Source organism: Maylandia zebra, linkage group LG9 (genome assembly GCF_041146795.1).
Source record: "Maylandia zebra isolate NMK-2024a linkage group LG9, Mzebra_GT3a, whole genome shotgun sequence".
In the NCBI taxonomy this organism is placed as follows: domain Eukaryota; kingdom Metazoa; phylum Chordata; class Actinopteri; order Cichliformes; family Cichlidae; genus Maylandia; species Maylandia zebra.
Window position 1 is genome coordinate 20,820,339 of NC_135175.1, and position 23,170 is coordinate 20,843,508.

The 23,170-nt window shown below is 41.9% G+C and overlaps 1 protein-coding gene across 4 annotated transcripts in view; it reads left to right on the forward strand.

The window, feature by feature from the left end:
- Positions 1 to 312: 312 nt before the first annotated feature.
- The window catches only part of flt1 (fms related receptor tyrosine kinase 1), a 43,212-nt gene continuing 20,354 nt past the window's right edge, over positions 313 to 23,170 (forward strand). For 2 of the 4 annotated variants that reach the window (XM_014414181.4, XM_076888145.1), the window contains exons 1-11: positions 313 to 890; positions 3,434 to 3,530; positions 4,323 to 4,528; positions 6,152 to 6,276; positions 9,242 to 9,407; positions 9,515 to 9,651; positions 10,059 to 10,230; positions 10,431 to 10,548; positions 10,871 to 11,040; positions 11,151 to 11,298; positions 22,980 to 23,103. In XM_014414181.4, the coding sequence (XP_014269667.1) occupies positions 833 to 890; positions 3,434 to 3,530; positions 4,323 to 4,528; positions 6,152 to 6,276; positions 9,242 to 9,407; positions 9,515 to 9,651; positions 10,059 to 10,230; positions 10,431 to 10,548; positions 10,871 to 11,040; positions 11,151 to 11,298; positions 22,980 to 23,103 (1,521 nt within the window). In that variant the 5' untranslated portion in view covers positions 313 to 832. Of the gene's footprint in view, positions 891 to 3,433; positions 3,531 to 4,322; positions 4,529 to 6,151; positions 6,277 to 9,241; positions 9,408 to 9,514; positions 9,652 to 10,058; positions 10,231 to 10,430; positions 10,549 to 10,870; positions 11,041 to 11,150; positions 11,299 to 13,149; positions 14,723 to 22,979; positions 23,104 to 23,170 lie in introns of those variants that run through there. The other 2 variants (XM_076888146.1, XM_014414182.3) reach the window with 2 other exon arrangements.

Genomic DNA, 23,170 nt, shown 5'->3' on the forward strand with positions numbered 1-23,170 from the left:
AATTAATTTCTTTTGTTTTTGTTTTTTGGGGGGGTTTGTTGTGGTTTTGTTTGTTTGTTTTTTACTGAAATGCACCTGTACTACAGTTTGAAGGAAACGTGAGTGACTTTCCTTTAGTGGTGAGACCAGATTTTCTCCAGTAGTGGAATGTTTGGCACCTTCCGCAGAGCACTTTTTTTAAAAAAAAAATGTCGATCAGTTCACTATTCGTTTACCAATGCCTACGTGCTGATCATCCCGTTTACCAGCCCTGGGTACTGACAAGATATACGCAAGCGGCTGATCAGTGCGCATCATTTCCAGTGAAGCGTAAACGTCCCGATGGAAAATAGCGCATGTAGACTCTTGGCTTAGGAACAAAAAGTGAATGTCCAATCCGAAGTGTGAAAAATCCGAGGAAACAGAGTTTTGATTTTTCTTATATTAGAAAAATATAACATTTAGCAGGTTTTACTACATGGGACAGCTGAAATGGGACCGCTGTTGCGCGCGCTGGGTGTGTCACTGGACGTAACGGAAGCCGTCTATCCGGTGGGTGCACTGTGGGAACAGTATAAAGCCGCACCACAATCCGAAACGATGGGAAAAAGTTGCACTGGAGCTCAAGCGCGGTGTCCTGTTGCGTGATCTCCCGCAGATAAACTCAGGAAACTGTCTCCCATTCGGTGATCCTCAGCTCAGAGCGCAGCAGTCAACCGCGCTGTGCTGCGTTTGTAGTCCGGTGGAGAGAAAAGAAACAGAAGGGGGGGGGGAAAGGAGCCACAGCAGGAATACAACTTCTTTCATGCGTTATTTTATTTGAAAGCGCAAAGCTGCTTCGGAGTCTCCAGACATGATGAATTTTATTCTCTTCTCCCTGCTGTTTGGATTTTATGGTGTTCTAGCAAAAGGTAAGTAACTGGGTCAGTTTTGCAGATGTTACGGGCGCACAGAGTGCGTGCAGCAAGGATAACTGCTAATTTACACAGACCTGCGCTAATTTACAGTCAAGGAAACTTGTTTGTAATAGTTAGTTAATTAGAGCCAAAATCCTTCATGATCGTTATTTCTTGTAAACCTGACAAACCTAACAAAAATAAGTATTTCAACTAATCAAGGTAGAAAACAACAGACTGACAGCCAATCCCCCTTAATTATTGCGCTGCCGCTCCTCATTTATCGGCTTGTTGTGTCGCCGCTGTGGCTGCGTGTCTGAAGCTGTAAACCTCCTTTTGCGCTGAGGATGATAAGAGCCATATCCCACCCGGACACTTGTTTGGATAACCGGGACCCCTGTGGCCCGGCTCCTTGCCCGCATGGCCTCTGCTGAATGGATGCGCGCAGGCGTTGTTTCCTGAAGCTAGTGAGCTTGTCAATAATATAAATGGATGAGGGGTCAAAAACTCCTCTGAGCAGGAACCGATGTGAATTTGTGCTCATTGCTCAAACAGTCGCTAGGTTGCATTTATGGAGTCCAGTGGAAGCAGTTCAAGGAATAAAAAATGATGCGTCTACAGGTGCAAAATAGAATAGAGTAGAATCACCCTTTATTGTCACTGTACATGTTCAGCGAAACTGGCATATCAAATCGTGCGTTACATTAAGAGCTTGATCCGGGACATGGCATTTTTAAAAAGTTTTAATTTAATTGTTTTATTTTGCATACGGTGAATTTTAAAAGATGTCCTACACGTGTAACGACTTATTACATCACTTCTAGTTATCCTCGACTGTTCATGTGCTATTACTATTTAAAATTTTGTTTTTTCATTTTCCAAATGCATCATGGCGTTTGTTTTAAATCTGTCACTGAAACAAAAACTCCACCAATTATTTCCTGCTGGATGACAAGTAAAACACGCACATACATGCATACCTGTACTTAATCCATATGTACATATATAGCAGTGTAATACAGAGAAAGGAAGAAGTATAAAAAAGGTTCTGCATCAATATTTATTCAACTGAATGTGACAAATAACGTGACTCAGTCCAGAATAACTGCAGAAAATACATAATAATAATGATTAATACATAATATAAAATATAATGCATAATCAGCCGTTCTGAAAAACACCTTCTTACACAGAACAAACTAAATTCTTCATTTATTCACACCCCGCTGTCACTGTTACCTTTAATACATTATATTAATCAGAATTATTGGAGAGACTATTCTAGACTGGACCTCTCTATATCTGTTAGTATTTTAAAACTGATAATAAAATCATGTGATCACATTTCACTACAGGTAAACAAATTCTTCATGTCGGCTGATTGTCTAGAAATCTTCATGCTCCTGAGATTTATTGCAGTGATGTAAATTTCAGCTCAAAGAGTTTACTATGTCCTCATTAATTTGTCTGAATTTCACCTTAGTATGCATCTGCATGTTTCTGTTCATGGCACTTTAAATATCTCATTGCCCTCAGGTGTTTGTTTTAGATTCCCTGGTACGTCAGTGTAATGAGCCTTTGTGGAAACTAACCACAGTACTTCCTGGTAATGGCAGTGATGTTGTAGTTAGGATTGCGAAATGCTTTCCTTTACCTGATAACACAGAAAGTGTGCTAATTAGACACTTGTTTAAACAGCTTGTTGAAAAGCTGGAGGAGATCCTTGACTTCCCCCTCCATCTTCCATTCTCCTGCCTGTGTGTGTGTATTTGCTGCCTCCTGTGAAACCCAAGGAAGTAGCATAGGAAGTGTTAGCAGTATGAGTAATACTAGATACTGTGCTCAATGGGGGATCCACTGGGAACAATGATGCTGACAATGAAAGGCAATAATGGATTTAAGTGATAAATTCGCTAACTGCCCTAGCAGCAGTTTAACTGCTCACAGATCAGTGGAGGTGGTTCTTTATGAGCTGCTGTGCGAGGAGGAGTCCGAGTGAAGGACGGGCTTCCCTGAATGATGTTTCCTCTGTTGTTTTGAGGAAGGAAGGGTGGACAGTCTTTATCTCTCATTAATAAACCTCAGCGATGAAGTGGAGAAATGCCTTTATTTGATAAACAAGAGGGACACTGCTTACGCATTTCCACAAAACTTCTTAAGTGGGTTTAGCGAGGAGATGTGAGCAGGGTCAGAGATGCTGATGGAGGACGTGCTGTGGAGGTGGGAATCACCCAGACTGGTTGGCATACCTTACAGGAAGTGTGTTATCTTTCAGGATTTCCCTAAAAGTGATTGAAAAGGGTTTTTCACTGTGTACGTCCCAACCACATGGACACTTGTCTCTACACCTGAATTAAGCAGTTAACCAGAGTCAACAAACTCAGTCCAGATGTACCCTTTTCACTTTGACATTTATAAGTTCTCCTTGACCTCTAACCTCTCTGGAGAGATCCATAGGTTAATAGATACTTGCTATGAGACAAACCACACTACAGGTCATTGGGTGTTGAACTGTTTCTATAAATTTACTCATCTTTTCGGCGCTCTGACCTCTGCAGATAAAGATCAGAAGGGGAGGTTCAGCGTCCCTCTCCTGGATGTCAAAACTCGGCAGCAGGTTCTGGATGCTAACCAGATGCTAACGCTCAACTGCAGGTGAGTTTCAGGTAGAGGCGGAAACATTGTGATTTAAAATCTGTAATTCATTTTTTTAGTAAAGATGGTGGTAGAAGTGTAACTTCCTGGAGGAAAAAAGCCTTTTAAAATGTGTTCTATGAATGCAGTGTTTATGTGCTGATAGCCACTGAAATTAAAGTCAAGTTTGGATAACGTTATTAACTAACTGCCTAAAATAAGTATCCAGAAGTGTTTTGGGATGGGTGCCTGCTGCTAAGACTTAGAAGGATTTTGGTAGAGAGATCTGAGCCAGGCATCCGTAGTTTGGATAAAGGGCTGAACCTGGGTTGGGATTGAATGAGACAGTCACCATGACTGATATCTGGTTAAAGAAATCTCTTAATGAAGGCACAGAATTACGAAAACTCTTAAATAAACACTAGAACATTGAATAAAAATAAACCATCAGTTGTTGTGCAAGCACCTTACATCTTTCCCCCTACTTCTTGTTCCTCATTCTTTCCTCTCTAGCTTGAGCATCTCATAAAGCAGCTTAAAAGCATGAGTCAGTTTTTCCATTGAAACAATCTCTTCAACATTTACTAGTGATCCTTTTTCTAAATAAATTACAAGCACCTATTATTACGTGTTATTGCACGCTTACCACGTGCAGCTAAAACAGAATGAGATTGTAATGTATTATAAGTTCATTAGAGTCCAATATATATCTTCATCTTCCACACACATGTTGAAATCATCTTTGGATAAAGGGATACAGTTACAGTGATGTAAGCTGTAGAGGGTTACCAACTCACTGTAACTGTTGACCAGGGGTCGCTGGCAGCTGAGCTGGACGTTCCCAGCAGGCTTGGACAGAGATCAGGTGGACGTGAGTGAATCTCGCTGTGGAAGGACGAGCAAGCATTACTGCAGCCAGGTGAAAGTCAGCAGCATCCAGGCCCAGCACACCGGCCTGTTCCGCTGCAGGTACCAGGACAAACCCCATAAACAGACATCCATCTACGTTTATGTCACAGGTAAGACACCGCTACCCCGGGCATTTTTTTCTGTTTTGCATTATGTTTTTTTTAATAGCTGTTTTTAGCCCGCTCATTGAGAAGCCCTTCACTCATTCACCCTGCCATGTGTATTGTTTGTAATGTCAGGTTAAACAGGATGCAGTGGGCGCTAAATACAGACCAATGCCAGTGAGCCAATTATATCTAAACACTGTTTGTCCTAACAACACATCCTTCTAGATGACTCTGGCACAGTTTCACTACCCTCCTCCCCTGCCTCCCCCTTTTCTCATCCCAGGCCTACCTCCTTTTTGTCTATATATAAATTCTTCTTCTTCTTCTTCTTCTTTTTTTTTTTACTTTCGTTTACGTGCTACTTCGAGGCCAGGAATAGCCCAGCTGCTGAAAGGCTCAGGCCCGGGCAGAGTTTCCCAGGGCATCAGCCTTATCTGCTCTGCTCAGCCTTGCTTGAAGCATCCTGTGCTTTGGGAAGGAGGGGAAGGGCTCGAAGGGGGTGTGCTGGGAGGGAATGTCGCTGTGTCTCTACAAGGTGGCGGCAGGGCGGTGTGTGGAAGTGTGTGTGTTTGTGTGTGTGTGTGTGAAGAGCTGAGAAGGATAAGATGAAGGGCAGTAGCTCAGGGGCAGAGGAGGCATGATGTCTGCCCAGCCAGCTCCTCCCTGTCCTGGAAGGTGACGCTGCTCAGTCTGCGCAATTATGAGGCAGAGTTGGGCTGGAAGCCAGGGTCACAGGGCACATTACTGTTTAGCCAACAGGACCCTCGGGAGCCATCAATCGCTCAGGTCACCATGTCCATTAAGCGTCAGACTTGGCCTGCAGCTCTGCTCAGACATTTGCCTCCCTCCCCGACTTCTCTATTAGGAATCAAAGCAGAAGAAGGAAGCCTCCAGGCTACTAGTCCTTGGGGTACTTTTGTTTGAATGTTCAGAGATTTGCTTTCCTTGAATAACACCCTATGGTCACAAACAATACAGCGAGCAACACCCACACCTTTGAATGGCACAGCGCTTTTACAGTAGTCGAGCCGAGAGGAGAAACACATGGAGAGCCGTTTGATTGCCTCCAAACAATCTGAGTGTTTATCGCTGACTACAGACAGTCATTTGCTGAATGGGTATTCAGTGAATGTTTAGGAGTGTGTGTCTGTTTGCTTTTGTTTGTTGTTGTTGAGACTGATATTGGAAGTGTGTTTGTGTGTGTGGGTGTGTCTTGTGCAAAGAGGCAGTTTCTATATATGTGCATGACTTTAAAAGTTGGCCCAAAATGATGAAAGGGATCTAAAAATGTGGAAACAGCAAGAGGAGTGATGCAAGAGCTTGTTTGGAAATTTATTTACGGGCCTGTCTTTCACTTTATACATGCATCATGGGACCAGGATGCAATATGAAATGAATGCTAGCCAGTCGAGAACAAAACCAGGAACAAAAGGTCCAGATTTTCTGCTAGATTTAACAGACAGGTAGCCACAAAGGAGCCACTCTGCTAATGCATAATTTTAACCTTGACTCCCCCAATATTTTTTTTAACATATCATATGTAAGAAAGACTCTTTATTCATGCATTTATTTTACACACTTAATATTGTACAATATGTGTCCCTGACCGCAGTGTTTGGGTTTCAGACAGCCAGCAGCTATTCGTGGAGGATGCAAATATGAGCCCAGACGTGTTGTACCTGAAGGAAAAGGAGCCACTGGTCATCCCCTGCCGGGTCACCAGCCCCAACGTCACCACAGAACTAGTAAAGGTTTGTGCAGGAGATGTGCTTTTTATCTACCAAGTGACTGAACACCTTTTAAATTTAATGCACTGTGCATGGGTGCAGAGACCTGCTCTGCATCACGATCCATGTTCTGATTGTGTTTGGGCACTCGTGTCACACTTTGTACTTCTTCGCTCAATCGCTCACGTTCCGTTCTCTGCACATCATCGTTGCTTTGCCCAGTTTTTTCAATCAGGCCTCACATATGCACGCGATACAGTGTTCAGTCATGTCTCCCTGTCCAGATCATTCGCCACATTGTTCTTATCTTGGCAGCCATTGCACTGTGGCGTGTGTGTCCGTTTGTTTGTGTCCGTCTGCGGATATGTGTGAAAGTGTGTGCCGATATGTTTGTGAGTGTTGGCGCTCGAGTGCTGAGTGAGGGGGAGAGCAGAGAGAGTAAAAGTGCAAACTATTTGCGGGTTAATCAAACGTGATTCCCTGCTCATGTCTTTAACATCTCTACCTGTTTTTGAGGGTTTTTACTGGGAACCACTGTTGGCACTGTTTTTACCTCTGGAGACAGGACATGGGGTCTGGAGTGCCCCACTGGCCACTGGCCAGCACCATTTCCCACATCTCACCCTCTACATCTTGTAGTAGGAACACTGGCTGCCAACTTCCTCCAACTGATGCTTTAAACAGCTGGACAGCCTGGTGGAGGAAGCAGAGGTGGCTACTGTTGGCCCCAATAGATCAAAGTAGAGTCTATTCTCTTTAATCAGGAGCATTCGTCATTAAAATGACGGTTTGTGCATCACTATTGGAAAATGATATCTACAGTCAACAAGTTATAAAACATACAGTACTGGCTCAGGTCGAGACAGTGAAAGAAGGCTAAGTAAGTGTTGGTTATTCTGCTTTTGGATGCACAAAACAGAAAGAATACATTGAAGATTAAAGGCAACCTCAGCAGTTTAGTACTGCACTTACAGTAAAGACACAGATTAGAAAGTGTGTAAAATTAGTCCAGCAGCAGCAGCAGCAGCATGGATTTATCTTTTTTTAAAAGTCAACTACACCTTTCATCATGAAAATGTCATGTTCATCCATCCACTCTTTGTTAAGCCCTTTAATTTCCCTCCATCTGCATTTGTGGAGGTCAGTGGCTGAAGCAGACTTTAATGCCAAAGTAAGAAATATTTCTTTAGATATTCTCTGTTTGGACCAGCACACCCAAAGCACTGACACATTAACAAAAGAGAAATATGAAGGAATTTTAGATTCTTGTGATTTAGAACACAGGAAGTCCAAAAAACTTGGACAAACTAAGCCGTGCATGTCACATCCACATTTGTCCTGCCTCCATCTCGGTGCTTGGATCAGCTAAGGTAATTATTCTAAAAATAGCTGTCCTCTTCTTCCTTGATATCCCTCCTCTTCCCCTCCAGTTTCTGGTCATAACCTGGAACCCACTCGCTGTCACTGGAGTGTTTTTTTCCTGGAAGGACTTTGCACTTTGCCTGCTTGTCTAATATGACCCTTCTCGAGAAGAACAATGCGCAGGAGGTTCTGCTCTCTCGCTCTAGCCGTGAAAGTGACCGGGAGGTGCGGGATCACGGGGTCGACAAGTCAAAAGTCTATATCCTGTAGTAACAGGATGCAAGGAGATGGACTGGAGTCACGTTTTTCATATCCTGCCTGACTCTTTTGCTCCTCCCCTTTTCCCTCCACTTTTTTCTTCATTTTTACCGATTCTCAGCATAGACACTGGAGTAAGAATGGCACACAGGGTGCTAGAGCTCACGGGCTGGGTGTCAATGAGTTCAGAAGAGGAAGAAGTGAGGAAGTATCTATTTTAAAGGCCTGGGACAGGAGAAGGAAGAGCTCAGTGCTGTCTCGGGGGGGTCACATCACTCTGGGAGGGGGATATCAACCAGTTCACATCAGGGGTGCACGAGAGGGGGAAACTGTTTGTGTGTGATGCTGGTGGAGGAGGGCTCTACCTGTTCCCTCGGGAGAGGGTGGGAGGCTTCCACCATGTCACAGAAACTCTAGTAAACATTTCCTTGTAGCAACTTCCAAGAAAACAACAAGGTTGTTCAGTTATACAAGGTAGACAAGAATTATAAAACAAACCCTGTGGGATTATAGGCAGCCTCATTCTTCTGGAGGTCTTTATCTGAAAGAAACTGCACAGCATCCCAGAGGACTTATCTCCCCCAAGCCCGAGGATGATCTGTCCATTGAAGTGAAAACAAAAGCTCAAATGACATCAAGTGCATGAAATTCTTGTTGTTCAGCAAACTTTTGGTTGTTGCTGCGTGATTGCCTGGCAGCATGACCACAGCATGAAGAAACTGGAGCTACCAAAAACCTGCTGGGGCTCAAGTTGAACATGCAAACTCCTCACAGCATGGATCCACCTGCTGTGAATCAACGGCGCTAACCGCAGAACCAACATGATCCCGGCACCTCTACTTTTGTTTTTAAAAACATTGCTTTGAGAAAAACGTCCAAAATGAGGCTTGACTTGGACTTTTAGGAGTTTTAAAATAAAGGTTGATTTCCAACACCTGTTCAGGAGCTTTTTATCATGTCCCATTATCAGTTGTATGAATACATTATTTGATGTCTATCTTCAGATAGATTTAACACAAAACTTTTCACATCTAATACATTAATCTGAATTCCTACTTGTTTTCTGGAGCAGGCAGATGCCTCTGACTCAAAGCAAAAAAAAAAAAAAAAAAAAGCCAAGTCACTGTTGCAAATGACAAATAGTCACAAATTACAGTTATTTTACTCGAGGTACAAGCAGGTTCTTTCCACATTTGTAATTTATCATGTGTTCACATTTCAAAGTTAATCACCATGACTTGTATCTTGTATCTTGAGCCATGACAATTGTTTGTTCAGTGTGGTTAAACTGTGTCATCGCTTCTGTGCTGTAGACTGTGGTGCAGTCAGACATGTGATGGGTGTTGTTTTCTCCTTGCCTCTTTCACAGTACCGCAGCCACAGCTTGAGTCCAGACCAGAGGAACATTATCTGGAACAGCAGGCGAGGCTTCACAATCAGATCTCCCACCTTCTTTTACATCGGCCTCTTCTTCTGCCAGACCACTGGTGACATAGTCCGACACCAGTCACGCAGATATTTTGTACACAGAATAGGTCAGCAAGCTCTTTCTGCACAACTATATAAATCACGCGTAAACATGTATGTGTGCATCAATGGTTTTTGTGCAAAATCCCTGATATTCTACTTATTTTTGTCTCAGTGAATAAAATCAAAGATGTGCGTCTGAACAGCAGTGAACATACGCAGGCCTTAAAGGGACAGCAACTGGTCTTGAACTGCTCTGCCACTGCAGAGTTGAACACCAGAGTCAACTTCACATGGGACTACCCTGGAAAGGTCAGAGCTACTTTACAGTCTCTGGAGATGAAAGAAGCACATGTTTAGACGAAAAATTACCTTTGATAGGGAAGAACCAACTTCCTGCCTCACTTCGCAAAATATATATTCTATCAGCCAAGCATGCTACATCTTATACTCAAGTAAACGTCTTAGAGATTCTATTCATATTTATTTTGAAGTGTAAAATAAGTGGAAGGTATGTAGGTAACACAAAAGCACTGCCTGTGCAAATGAAATCCCCTTTAGGGTTGGTAAATGTCTTTCATTTTATACTCTATTAGTTAGGGCTGTAATTAATGGCGTTATTACTGATTTATAACAAGTGCATAACTCTTTCCCTTGCACAATCAAAAGATTACCCTTCAGTGTTAATCTCATGGCTCTTCTGTCATGTTATCCTGCAGAGTATCAATGCCGGCTCAACTTTCAAAAGGCTTGTGAAGCATCAAACAGAAATGTTGTTCTACAGTATTCTGACCATCCCGAAGCTCCAGCGTTCAGACCGAGGCCGCTACACGTGCCACGTCAAGAGTGGTGATCAAAGCCAGCACAAACACGTCAATGTTACTGTCTATGGTGAGTTTCCTCCGCTGACCCATCCCGACATTCAGGAAATTCACCAGTCATCTGCCCGGATTACTCATTCCAGTCATGCTTGCTTAATTTTTTTAAGTTTCTGTGACCAGCGCATTCTTTATCACAGGCTCCAGAACGTCACAGCGGTTTCCAAAATTTGACATCAGCTTTTTTAATGCACATTTTTCCCTCATTTTCAGACCGACCATTTATCAACCTGAAACCCAGAAACGGACTGGTGATGATGGTGCAAGCAGGAGAGAAATCTTATAAAATCTCTCCCAAACTGCGAGCGTTCCCGGCCCCAAAAGTCATTTGGTAAGTGATCATAAATACTCCTGTATCCTCACAAAACTTGTGACTTGGGAGCTTCTTCTTTAGTGTTCATACCTCTCCAGTGTTTTTTTTTTATTTATTTATGCTTTACCTCCTTTAACCTGGAAGCTTATCTCAGCTAACTTCTTAATTTCTTGGAAAGAGGGAATGACTTCCCAATAAAATATGACTCATCAGCACTTTAAGTATTCCAACTTATTTCCTTCCCTGCAACTTTGTTTCATCCTTCACACACTACCTGAAGCTTTTCGGAAACATCCCTCCTCTCCACTTTACTCAGAGGTCTATTTTTTTTTCCTGGCAGGCTGAAGGATGGCACGGTTGCAGCAGAGCAATGCTCCAGATACCACATGAGTGGAAATTCCCTGGTTATCCGGGATGTTGCAGAAGAGGATGCTGGGAAGTACACGGTCCTCGTACGAAACCAGGAACACAGACTCTACCAGAATCTCACACTCACACTTGTGGTTAACGGTGAGAAACAACAACAACAAAAATACTTCTTCAGCTCTAAATGTCCTGTCCTCAGGACATTAAACCTCACTTTTTTATCATGTTTATCTCGGCATCATCTCGTCTTGTAGTGAGTCCAAAAATAGGGGAGAAAGCGGTGTTGCTGCAGGACCCGGGCTCCGTACCACGGGGGAGCAGACAAGCCCTGCGTTGCACATCCCACGGAGTCCCTCCTCCACACATCCAGTGGCTTTGGCATCCCTGTCCGTCTAAAGGCCTGTAAGTACCCAGAACATCACAACCTTACCAGCACTAAGCACTAAAGCACTAAACTAATTTATAAAATCCATTAAAATGTATAATTTTCTATACTTTATAAATTCTTAAATAAAGATAGCTGGTTTCCTAGTATGCACATAATTGACCAGAAGAACAATATAAGCCAAATATAAAAACCATACAGCTATACAGAGCTTCAAGTGCTTTTATTATATTAAAATCTGGCACCTCAGAAATTTACTTCACATACTGTGCATAATTAATCTGCAAAAATGTAAAAAAATAAAAGGCATATATATATTTTTTTTTTACCTTTTTGGCTGCAAGGTTAAAAATATTAATAATATTATAACACTTCATGTGCACATAGAATAAATAATGATGTTTCTTCTATGTTACTCATTGGAGTGTGTGTGTGTGTGTGTGTGTGTGTATGTGTGATTTTTTATTTTTTTTGTTGTAAAACGAGACATGTTTTGTCTATTTCTGCGTGTGTTCAGACAGCGTTTCCTTCTTGTAACCAGAACAGATGCCTTTGGGGGCCTTTCATGTGCAGGAATGTGTGAAAATGTGTGTGTGTCTGTGTGTGTGTTTGTGTGTGTATTTCATCGGCCCAGTGTTTGCATGTTTGTTTGATTGTGCAGCTCTTTCTCATATTTTTGTTCTCTTACTGTCCATGTGTCCTTTCCATATGTTTGTTTAAGTTCATACAAATCTGCATCCTATGTGTGTGTGTGTGTGTGTGTGTGTATGTGTGCCTGGTACATTCACAAACACAGTACACGTTGTATCTCAGACTTGAAAGGACAGAGAAAAAAAACACACTTCAATAGCAGCCAGTTCCGTGCTCTCAGTCACGATTTGTTGGTTTCCAAATCAAACGCTATGATTTAATGAATTTCCTGTCCAGGAGGCAGGGTGAGAGGCCTGTTTATTATTGTGATTGCACACTGCATCCTGTGATGCTTTTTCTTATATCTGACACACACTCAATATACAAAGTTCTCATGAGAAATGGCCCAGCCCGATGAAGCGAAGGGACAGTCAGCCTTAAACACACGCCAGTATCCAAGCAGGCATTTTGGCAGAAACATTGATTGAGCTGCTCTCGGAGGTCAGACACGTATTGTGTTCCTTACAAACAAGTCAGAAAGGTTAAGTATTACCTGAGAGCACCACAGCAGCTGCCCACGCTCTTTTGCCCCCTGAGACACACTGACATCATAACTGTACTTGACCCTTAACCCTGGCACTCTCACAAGGCGCCACGCCAATCAATCTCATCCAAATGCCAAAAGTTATCTACATAATGTACATTAGGATTGTCTCAGGCTGCCTGGCAGCGCCAAAGTATGCAATCTTCAGTGTCAGAGTAAATCCAGGTCAAGTGATGTAAGCTCTTTTGTTCATGCCGTTTATTGTATGTGTGACAGCACCTTTGTCTTGTTTCACAGTAAGATGTCAGATGCAATCTGCACATGTGAGAAATTTGGCAAAGCCCAGTTTTTAATCATCACTTAGATGAATAATTCGACTTTAAGCCATTTTTATTCCATTAATATAATGTGATTTGTAGCAGTATTGTAATTACATAAAGAAAGAGGCATAAAATAAACAAAAAGGCTGTATTTCCCAACAAAGTAGAACAGCAGAAGTTATAGTATACCTAAAAAATGAGTCAAGCATGTTTGCACAGTAATTACACTGCAGATTACATTTGGCTTCTTAACTGGCTGCCTCACGGTCCTTTGTAAAGCTCTGTTCTGGTTCAGCTTCAGTTTCTGTGCTGATTGTATTTCTTTGGACTGGTACTTTTGATTGGATCCTCACTGGGCCCCTTGTTCTTTGCAGCCCGGCTGCACCACCACAAGCCTGACGCCGTGCTGGAGGAGGCCCAGGGACAGTGGACCAGGCTGGGCCAGGCTGACGGGGGGCCTCTCGCCTGGGTCCTGGGTCCACTGCTGGGTCTGGCCCTGGGAACTGCAGCGCTCTTATCTGGCCCGAGCAGGAGGTGCATTGGGCTTCCTGTGCAAAAATCAGAGCGCTTTTCCTCTCGTTGTTTGGCTTCCTCTCCGACTCGAGGCGCTTCCCAGCGGCGTGATTGTCCCTTCGTCTTCAAACGTGGCACGGCCCGCTTCCTCAAGAGCTTGATCTATTCTTGAGAGCACCCCCACACCCCTTCCCCAACTCGTCTGCCCCCTACACATACCTCTAAACCCCCTTCCATCACCAGCCCTGACCTGCACCACAACCCAGCATCCTTCACATTTACAAAAGAAAAACTCCCCATCACCTCCCACTCTGGAGCCCTCCCCCTACATCACCGCCACCTCCACACACTCATCGGTGCCTCTCGACAGCAGCCAAAACCCTCAGTGACATCATCAGTGATCCATAGTGACAATCGCAAGCTCGGTATACTGGAAAATGAGTAAAGTGACTTGGAACACTGCTGAGCAGTGACGACCAGGAGATACAAAAAACCAGGAGTTATATACACCACAACACTAAGGATATAAGGACACCTGCTTCACTGATTATTTATTTCCTTCCTTTTTCCAGTTTAAGTCTCCCCGCTACACCAGGCTGTCCTGTAGTTCGATGCTTTTTATATTTCACAGACATTTGAGCCAGAAAAAGTGCAATTCCACCCATCCACCAGCCACATTTCTGGAGCTGCTTTGCTTGTTTTTTGTGTCCTAGAGTGGTACTAAAATGGGTGCATGAACCGTGCCTGCCTGTCCCAAGCCCCGATCTGATTTTGACAACCAAAAGAGAAAACGAGAAAAAGCTGTGAGTTTCTGTTGCGATTTTTTTAACCACCAGTAGAAGATCAGTGTGCTTACCTTGGACGGGCGAAAAAGGAGAGAGGACATGCTTTGTGCTGTTCACTATGGGATTCCTTCAGTTCTCTATTAACAGACTAAGTGTCTGCAGATACCTACCATGTAGGAAGTCTGAGAAGGCCAGAGACGATCCTGTGTCGCTCCTGTGTCGTTCACTATCATCCCATATCAAAATGTCTCATTTATGTGTCATATGGTGTCAGTATAACAGCCCTGTTGTCTTTGTATCAGAAGTTAATTAAAATCTAAGTGTATGCGTGATACTACAAGCCATTTTATGAGAATGAGTAGCATAAGTGTTTGAATAAAGTCCATTTGTGCATGTGAGCGTAAAGAGGGTGACAGCGTGTGTGCTTGCGCACAATTGTGTGTGTGTGTGTGTATCCTATTCTACGGGTGTCTGCTAATGTGATTAATTGCTTGTATACAGATGTTCTATGAGTAATATATGAATCTAATATTTAATAATTTTATACAACTAACTTACATATGACAATATTTGACTCTGTATGACTCTCTTAAGCTGTGTTATATCAGTTGTTTGTGTTTTTTTGCATTAAACCTTGCTTATATTTGTGTATTCGTTTACATGCGCCACGGTTATTTTGGGGGGTTGGGGGCTCATACAGGAACACACAGTTGCAGCAGTAAAAGTGTATTTTAAGCAACATAACAGGAAAGGAAGAAAAGGCAGCAGATGACCCCTCTGATACACAACTCGAAGCAGTCCGTTCATATACCCAAGCAGCCGCTGCTCACCCTGTTTGCAAGCACACACTGTGTGAATGTGGTGTGTCTGCGTGCATATATAGAAATTTATACGTGTTCATTTTCTGTGTCTAACCATGTTCATGTTCACGCATCCATCTAACTAATTCTATGTGTGTGTGTGTTTGTGTATGTGTGTGTGTGAGGGCGACTTTGAGTCAGAAAGTGTTTCCTGAGAGGCGTGGGAGTATTAGCTGGGTGGTATGGTACTGTAGGTGTGGGTGTCTGTGTGCATTCGCATAGCATGTGTGTGTCAGGCCCTTGGTGTCATGCACAGGGTGGGTCGCTTGTGTAACTCGCACACTATCTCGATGCCAAGAGGAAGAGCAATCAGTGAGCAGAGAGGAACCGAAGACAGGGAGGAGCTCAGGGCAGACAGAAAAAGATGACGACAAGGATACAGACAGAGACAGAGAGGTGAGAGGAGGGGGGCAGTGGCACATCCATAAACAGGCAGAGCATCAGTGAACAAAGTGGAAGTGATCGTTTACAAGCTGGAGGAGAGTTAATGTCTTAAAAAAAGGAGGGGGCATCCTTCTATAAGGTAGCTGTTTTATAAAAATAAAAAAGAAATCACCCCTGCACACAAAGTCCAGGTTTGTTTATTTCTGCTGCAAAACTGGCCATTTAGACATGGGAGTCTACAGGGATTCACTCACCTGTGGAGCCAGCCTCCAGTGGGTATGTGAGGAAACTTCAGTTTTCAGCCCAGTGGCTTGGTCTGCAGGTGCGCACCAGATTTTTCACATTAAAAATGTAATTCTGTAATAACAGCTAGTTTTAAAAAGCTTTTATAGTTGAATTTAGAAACTAAACGCACCCTTATTATATTTTTCTACGTATTTAAGTAACGCTTCTTCACTATTTAGGCTGTTTGTGTGCAGCCAGATGATCACCTGCAGTGTACTGAAAGTGAGGCACAAACAGGAGAGCTTGAATCTGTGGAGGTGAAGTCTGTACTTGTTGTGCTGAGGTATGTGAGCTACAAATACCTCAGCTTAAGACATTAACATTTGTAAGTTACTGAGAATTTATTCATTGCTCAGGATTTTAATTAACATTTAAACTGGCTTCACATTAGTGGTTGACATGAATAATTAACAGTTCAGTAAGTGTTAGCTTAATCACTTGAAGTCAGTTTTTTTTGAACAGGAACATACACATACACGTAAACAGAGAACATAGTAAAGATCATAAGTGAAAAACATTAGTCAGAAAATTTGAATAAAAACACAAATAAATTTTTACCAATGATAAAAAACTGTGACTGTAACAGAAAAAAAATTATAGTGAGCTCAACCAAACCGAGAGACACCTCAGATTTGACTAAAATACCTAAAAATCTAAAAACAGTGAGGTATTTAGAGGTGATTTAACATTGTCAGCTGAACAGCTTCTTCTGTGGGAAGGTACGCTGTTTCAGAGCCCGAGGGCAATAACCTCAAAGGTCGCCTTTAGCTTTTACGTGAGGGCAGTGAGGGAAGTCATTGGAATGATGACCTCAGTGACCTGGAGGCAAAATACTGAGTTAAAAGATCAGTATCGTGGAGCTAATCCATTGTTTAAAATCTATTCAAAACTTCACAGGCAGTCAGTGCGGCCGAGTTAAAACAGGAGTGATCTGCTGCAATTTGAGCCTTCTGCAAGCGAGAGAAAGTGGAACTGGGCAGTAGCTGTCCAGCTGAGAGGCGATAGAGGATAACACACGCAGGACTTTTCCGGATCAGTGACAAATTAAATGTGAGAACAAATAAACTGAATCCACCGGAGATCTAATCCGTGTCACACTTTGGTTTTCTGTCTCTCTGCAAACAGACTCATTTCCCCTTTAACCTCCTGGCATCCACATATGTGGACATCACATTTTGGGTTATTTAGACCAAAATACTCAATTTTGCTCTGCAAGGGCCTGATATCCACTTACAAGGACATTATACTACTACTGTTCTATCGAAATTTTAAATGAATATCCTCATATGTGGCTCTCATTTTTCTTAGAAACATAGATTAGGTTAAAAAAAAGAATCTAGTAATTCTTTGTTTTTACATTGATCAGGTCCCAATCAGCCCAAATATCAAAGAGAAATTAAAAATGCATGCCGTGGAAGAGTGGAGGTTAAACAAGCAAAATTGTATTCACTAGATGAAATGAGGGTGCAATATTTTTTTTCACTATAATATAAACTATTTTAGCTATTTTGTAATAACATCTACACGTTTTTTTTAAAATGAAAAAGTACATCTCAACACAAATAATTAGCAAGCATAAACGTTGAACGTTTGTAAAGGTTGCCTTTTTCACATGAGGCATTGTAAGATATTTATTAAAATCTGAAAAGAATATAAATAATAAATAAAAATTGTAAACTTTAGAAAAAATATATGATTGACTATATGGTCCTTTGAAACTTCTGAGGATTTCTTTGCTTGTTGATTTACAGCAAAAAAAAGAAAAAAAAAGAATGACAAATCTGATTATAGCGTGGGTTTTACTCACTGTAATGAGTTGTTTTCAATAGCAGGTCTGGACCAGAGTGGCAGCGCAACTACACAATTAGCTTGTTGCAATCTGGTTTTGCAAAACTTAGGCAAGATCATATTAGGCAAGATATATATATATATATATATATATATATATATATGTATATATATATATATATATATATATATATATATATATAGTTTTTTTTATGTTTCAGTGTTAACCTGAATATGTGGGCGCAGAGACGAGCTGTGTTAACTGATAGTTGTTTTCAGAGGTGCAATGATTTCAAACTTGTTTCTAATGTAGATCAGACTTTCAGTTTTGCTTTTTGCTCAGTACTGAAAGTCTGCGCTTACTTGTTTTTTTTTTCTTAATGAAACTCCCCAGTTCTTTGTAATTTCATGTTGAGAAACATTTTACATTGCTCTGTGCACACACAGTCTTTCACAGAGTAGTGAATTCCTCCACATCTTCACTCCTAACATTACAGGTTTCACCAGCGTTGCTAGCGTTGCGTAACTTTTCCAGTGTATTGTTGCCTCACTGTCAATTTTTTTGAAACGTTTTACAGAACTGTGTGACTGTTGGTGCTGAATTTAACAATTTGCTCATCTTAACCATTTATTATTGATTTCAGTTGAATTTTATTTATTTAGAGCCAAATCACAACAACAGTTGCTATGAGCAATGGAAAGGAAACACCAGACTCGGGGAGGGGCGGCCATCTGCCGCGACCTGTTAGGTTGAGGGATGGAAAACAAACAAAGGCACGCTGTGAAAGAGAGCCAGATTTTAATAATAATGAAATGCAGAAATGTGTATTAACACAGAGCGAGTGAAACAGGTGACTGAAGAAGAAACACTCAGTGCATCATGGGAGTCGCCCAGCAGCCGAGACCTATTGCACCATAACTAAGGGAGGACTCATGGTCACCTGATCCAACACTAACTATATATCCTAATATAGTGCATTTTTTTTCTGTTTTCCACTGATAAAACTGTTTAACGATTCTATAAATCACAGAATTTTGGATTATTTTAATTTATACATCCTTCTATATTTAAATTGTGGACCAACAATCAAACAGAAGCCATACTGTTGTGTTTTTTTCAAATGTGAGCAGCTTGCCTCATAAATGCATCATCCTTCACTTAGTTTCAGTTCCTGAGAGGTGACATTATTATTGTTTGAATCTTTCCTAAAATGCAATTCACATGACATTTCATCTGGTTTGATGCACCTTAGAAATTCAAGCTACCAAAGCAACAAGAAGCACAAATCATTTTCAGAGACAGCAAACTTCAACAGCATTCAGATAATAAATCCTTTAAATGTTTGTTTGCTTTTAAGCAACGCTTGAATGCAGTGTGACTGTGTTTTCTCCAGAAACATCACTTATATAGTAGAAATAATTATATCCACGCATTTCCTTATAGCTAAAATATTTAAAATTTTGATCTGAATAGTTAACATTTTGAATAAGCACAAGAGTTATTATTTATACCAAGAAGTTTATGCCTGTAGGTCGGCAAACATGATCGGTCAGAAGGTTTTGAATGAATTCTGATAAAAATTTTGTGTCCATTAAAGACAGGCGTACATCCACCAATGTCTTCAAAGTCAACTTAATGATTTATTGGTCAGAATTTGAAAAATAACTTGTAAACTTATAAAAATAAACTATGATTCTTACAACTGTATAGTGTGTTGTCACGGGTTCATATGTCGTGTCACATTTGACCTTTGATCTCTCCTTTAAGGGTTAATAGAGCGATCTGAAGGTCAAAGTGATTATAATGTTTCTTACTGTTGTTCTTTGTACTGACAGCATCCAGGCACATAAGGTATCTGTTACGGCCCTAGCAGGGCCTCCTCCTGAAGGTGCCTGTGTGGGCGTGTCCCACCACCTCTTCTGCCTGAGGTGCCACCTTTCCCTGTTACACAGCTGACTCACATCAGTAATTAAAAGTATTTAAGCCCAGGGAAAGGGGAGCTCTGGGCCAGAGTGCCAGTAGTGTGGTTACAGCTAGTGAGCTGTGTTTTTGGTGGTTTTCAGCTAGTGAGCGGCTCTTTCTTTTTGGCTTACGTTTTACTTTATTGACCAACGCCTGAGTTTTGTTTGTTTCCTTAAATGGTAATAGCGGCTTGTCCGTCTCTTTTAGTTAGTATAAATTGAAACTTTAATAAAACTCTTTAATTTAACCCTTTTGCCTCCTTGACTCCTTTTTCTGACCCAGTCAATTCTGTTACTTCCCCCTCCCCGCCTAGACCGCTCAGGGGAACGTAACAAGTGGGGGCTCGTCCGGGATTGTTGAAAAGGAAGTTTTGAGTTGGAATTGGTTTTTGATTATCTTGTTTTTTTTCACCTTTAGACATTCAACTTCCCAGTTAAGTTAGGTGAGTGTCCAGCTGAGCTTATTAAGTTCTTCCTTCGGGCACTATTTTGTTATTTTGCCTTTTTTATTTTCGGAGTAATCCTGAGCGGGGATTAGTTCCCTGTTGGGGGTAGGCAATTCAGGGCCCCGGTCGCTGAAGTTCTGCCTTTCAAGTCGCCTTGAGCCCAGCACGCTCCAGAAGATAGGTAGGTAAAGGTTGTTGTGCTTAGGAACTGGGTAAGTTGTGTTTGTTTATTGTGTATGCTGTAAGAGGTCAGTTGGTCAGTTAAACTAAGTTGTGTAGTTTCTGAGTGAGTTGGCAGACGGGTGTGGTAGTGTCCTAATTAGGGTGTTTTCTAACCCTTCTCCGGCCCCCAAAATGGCTGATGAAGCCATCAGTGCACAGGTGTCTAGAAGCTCGTTTGTAAGCAGTAACATCCACCTGGTTCCCGTTTTCTGTGAATCCAGTGTTGAGAGCTTCTTCAGTGTGTTTGAAAGCATAGCAACTGCATTACAGTGGCCTGAAGACGTGTGGGGGGTGATGTTGCTGTGTAAATTCACAGGTAAGGCTCAGGAAGCTTGCTCTGGTCTGTCTAGGCTGGACAGCCTAGTTTATGAAAAGATCAAAAGTGCCGTCCTCCAAGCCTATGAACTTGTGCCTGAGGCCTATAGGCAGAACTTTCGAGGTTTGGAGTTGGCACAGGGTCAGTCCTACCTTGACTTTTCTCGGGAGAAGGCAAAGCTTTTTGGTAGGTGGTGCTCTGCAAGCCAGGTTAACAGTTTGGGGTCGTTACGTGAGCTCATGCTTGTGGAGGATTTTAAAAACTCTGTTCCTGAGTGTATTGCTCTTTATTTAAGTGAACAGAGGGTTTCCACTTTACAGCAGGCTGCCATACTGGCTGATGAGTTTACCCCAACTCATAAAACAAATGCTGTAGAATGTGACATCCCTTCTCACTACAATACATCTTGGAGAGCTAGGAGGGAGCCAGCTAACGAGGCTGAAAAAGTGGTGGTTTCAAGTTCCAAAGCAAAACTGTGTTTCTTCTGCCACAAGCCTGGCCATGTGGTTGCTGGTTGTGTGAAACTTAAGCGGAAAGCATATCGAAAGGGAAGAAGGCCTGATTTGAAAACAGTCACTCATGGTTCTCAAACTAACAAGGTTGTCAGGCCCAGCAAAGGACCACACTTGGGGCATAGTTGTGTAAGGGGCTCCTGTGGTCAGTGTAAGGGGTCAATTAACCCTGAACGGCCGCTGGTTGACAATTTCCCAGGTCCCCAAAATGACCTGCAGGGGAACAGACTGTGTATAAAACCACCAGTAAGACCCGCAACCCTGGCTAACAAACATGCCTGTACCGATGACTTGAGGAATCGTCTGCAAAGTGTTTCAATAAGGCCCACTAGCTGCCTGCTGGGTTCTCCACATGATGGTTCCAAGCCCTGGCTATCACATGGGACACTCTTTCAAGGGTCTGGGGCCACTCTCTGTCAATGTTGTGAACCCACTGAGATGGGGTTGGCAGCTTCCGCAGGAAATGCCCAACCATTGCTATGGGGTTTGGTAGGTGGAAAGCCTGCAAGTAGGTGATGAAACGGTTATGGACTTGTTTTGGTTATCGTGATAGTTTGACAAACCACGGGTTTGTATTTATGGGAGGGGGTGTTACGGCCCTAGCAGGGCACCTCCTGAAGGTGCCTGTGTGGGCATGTCCCACCACCTCTTCTGCCTGAGGTGCCACCTTTCCCTGTTACACAGCTGACTCACATCAGTAATTAAAAGTATTTAAGCCCAGGGAAAGGTGAGCTCTGGGCCAGAGTGCCAGTAGTGTGGTTACAGCTAGTGAGCTGTGTTTTTGGTGGTTTTCAGCTAGTGAGCTGCTCTTTCTTTTTGGCTTACGTTTTACTTTATTGACCAACGCCTGAGTTTTGTTTGTTTCCTTAAATGGTAATAGCGGCTTGTCCGTCTCTTTTAGTTAGTATAAATTGAAACTTTAATAAAACTCTTTAATTTAACCCTTTTGCCTCCTTGACTCCTTTTTCTGACCCAGTCAATTCTGTTACTTCCCCCTCCCCGCCTAGACCGCTCAGGGGAACGTAACAGTATCACATATGAAAATTATGTTATTATGACTTTGTTATGTACACTGCAGTAATTGTTTAAGTAATGACTCATTTGAATACATGTACAATTTTTCTGAATGTTTTTTGGGGTTGTTTTGGTAAACAAGATCAATTTATGGTCAAAATCTTTTTTCACATGATATATTTTGATAAACATTTAAACAAATTTCAGTAAATTACTCTAAATGCATATATTATATACAAATTAAAAAAAATCATACTCAAAATTATATCAAGTTTATTAAAATAATGAAATCCTGCACTTATTTTTACTACACTGGGAACACCTTAAAGTGTGTTTAAGAAGGAAATAAAATTAATATCTACAGATTACGATACTATTAACATCATTATTATATTGCAAAAAAATAACTCACTCCTGGTTGTATTTTTGTTTCTCTTTACATCACATCATATTTGATCTAGATAATTTCAATTCATGAATTTAGCATTTAGCATTTCCTACACAGACTAATTACAAGAAATGGAGAGAAAAAAAACCCAAGCGATGATCTTCTCTCCTAGAGTTGCGAAACTAACTGATCAAGCAGTCTGTGTATTAAGGCCCCACCCAACTCTTGTATAATTTAAGAATTTTTTCGTCATGAGGTGATGTGCGTAAATAACCAAAAAGCGTCTTGCATAAGCTCAAGTTCCCACAGCTCCTCCGGTGTGTAATCTATGGATTTAAACTTGCAAGAGTCATTGAGGGACAGGAACTCGTGTCCTGGAAATGTGGGCTAATTTGTTAAGAATAGAAGGAAGTTAATCGGCAGGATGACAATACCACCTCTGCATCCTTCATAGATGAACAATCCAACATTACATAGCACTTCAAAGATCCACTATTGTCAGTTTGCAGGGCAGGGAAAGACGACATGAGGCTATTGACAAAAATGTGGTGATAGTAACGATGATGTGATTCATGGTTTAACATCAAGCAGCAGCTGTCAAAGCGTTTTCCTGATGTTCTGCTCTTCCTCCTGCTGAGCACAGCTGAGAAAAACACTCGCACACCTGGAAGCAGCCAAAAATTATTTTTGTCAAACACAGCTGAGTCCCTCTCTTCCTCCGCCTTCAAGGTGTGTGTGTCCCACGTCTTCCTCACTATGGAGCCCTGTGACAGAGAGTCTTCCCGCCTCGTTTACACACAACCACATCCTGAGTGTTACGCACAGAGAGGAAGTGCTTCGGGGGAAGAAAAGGGTAAGTAAAGAACAGAAATACACACTGGGACTGACAGAAAAGCTGTGATATATTATTGTAGAAAATA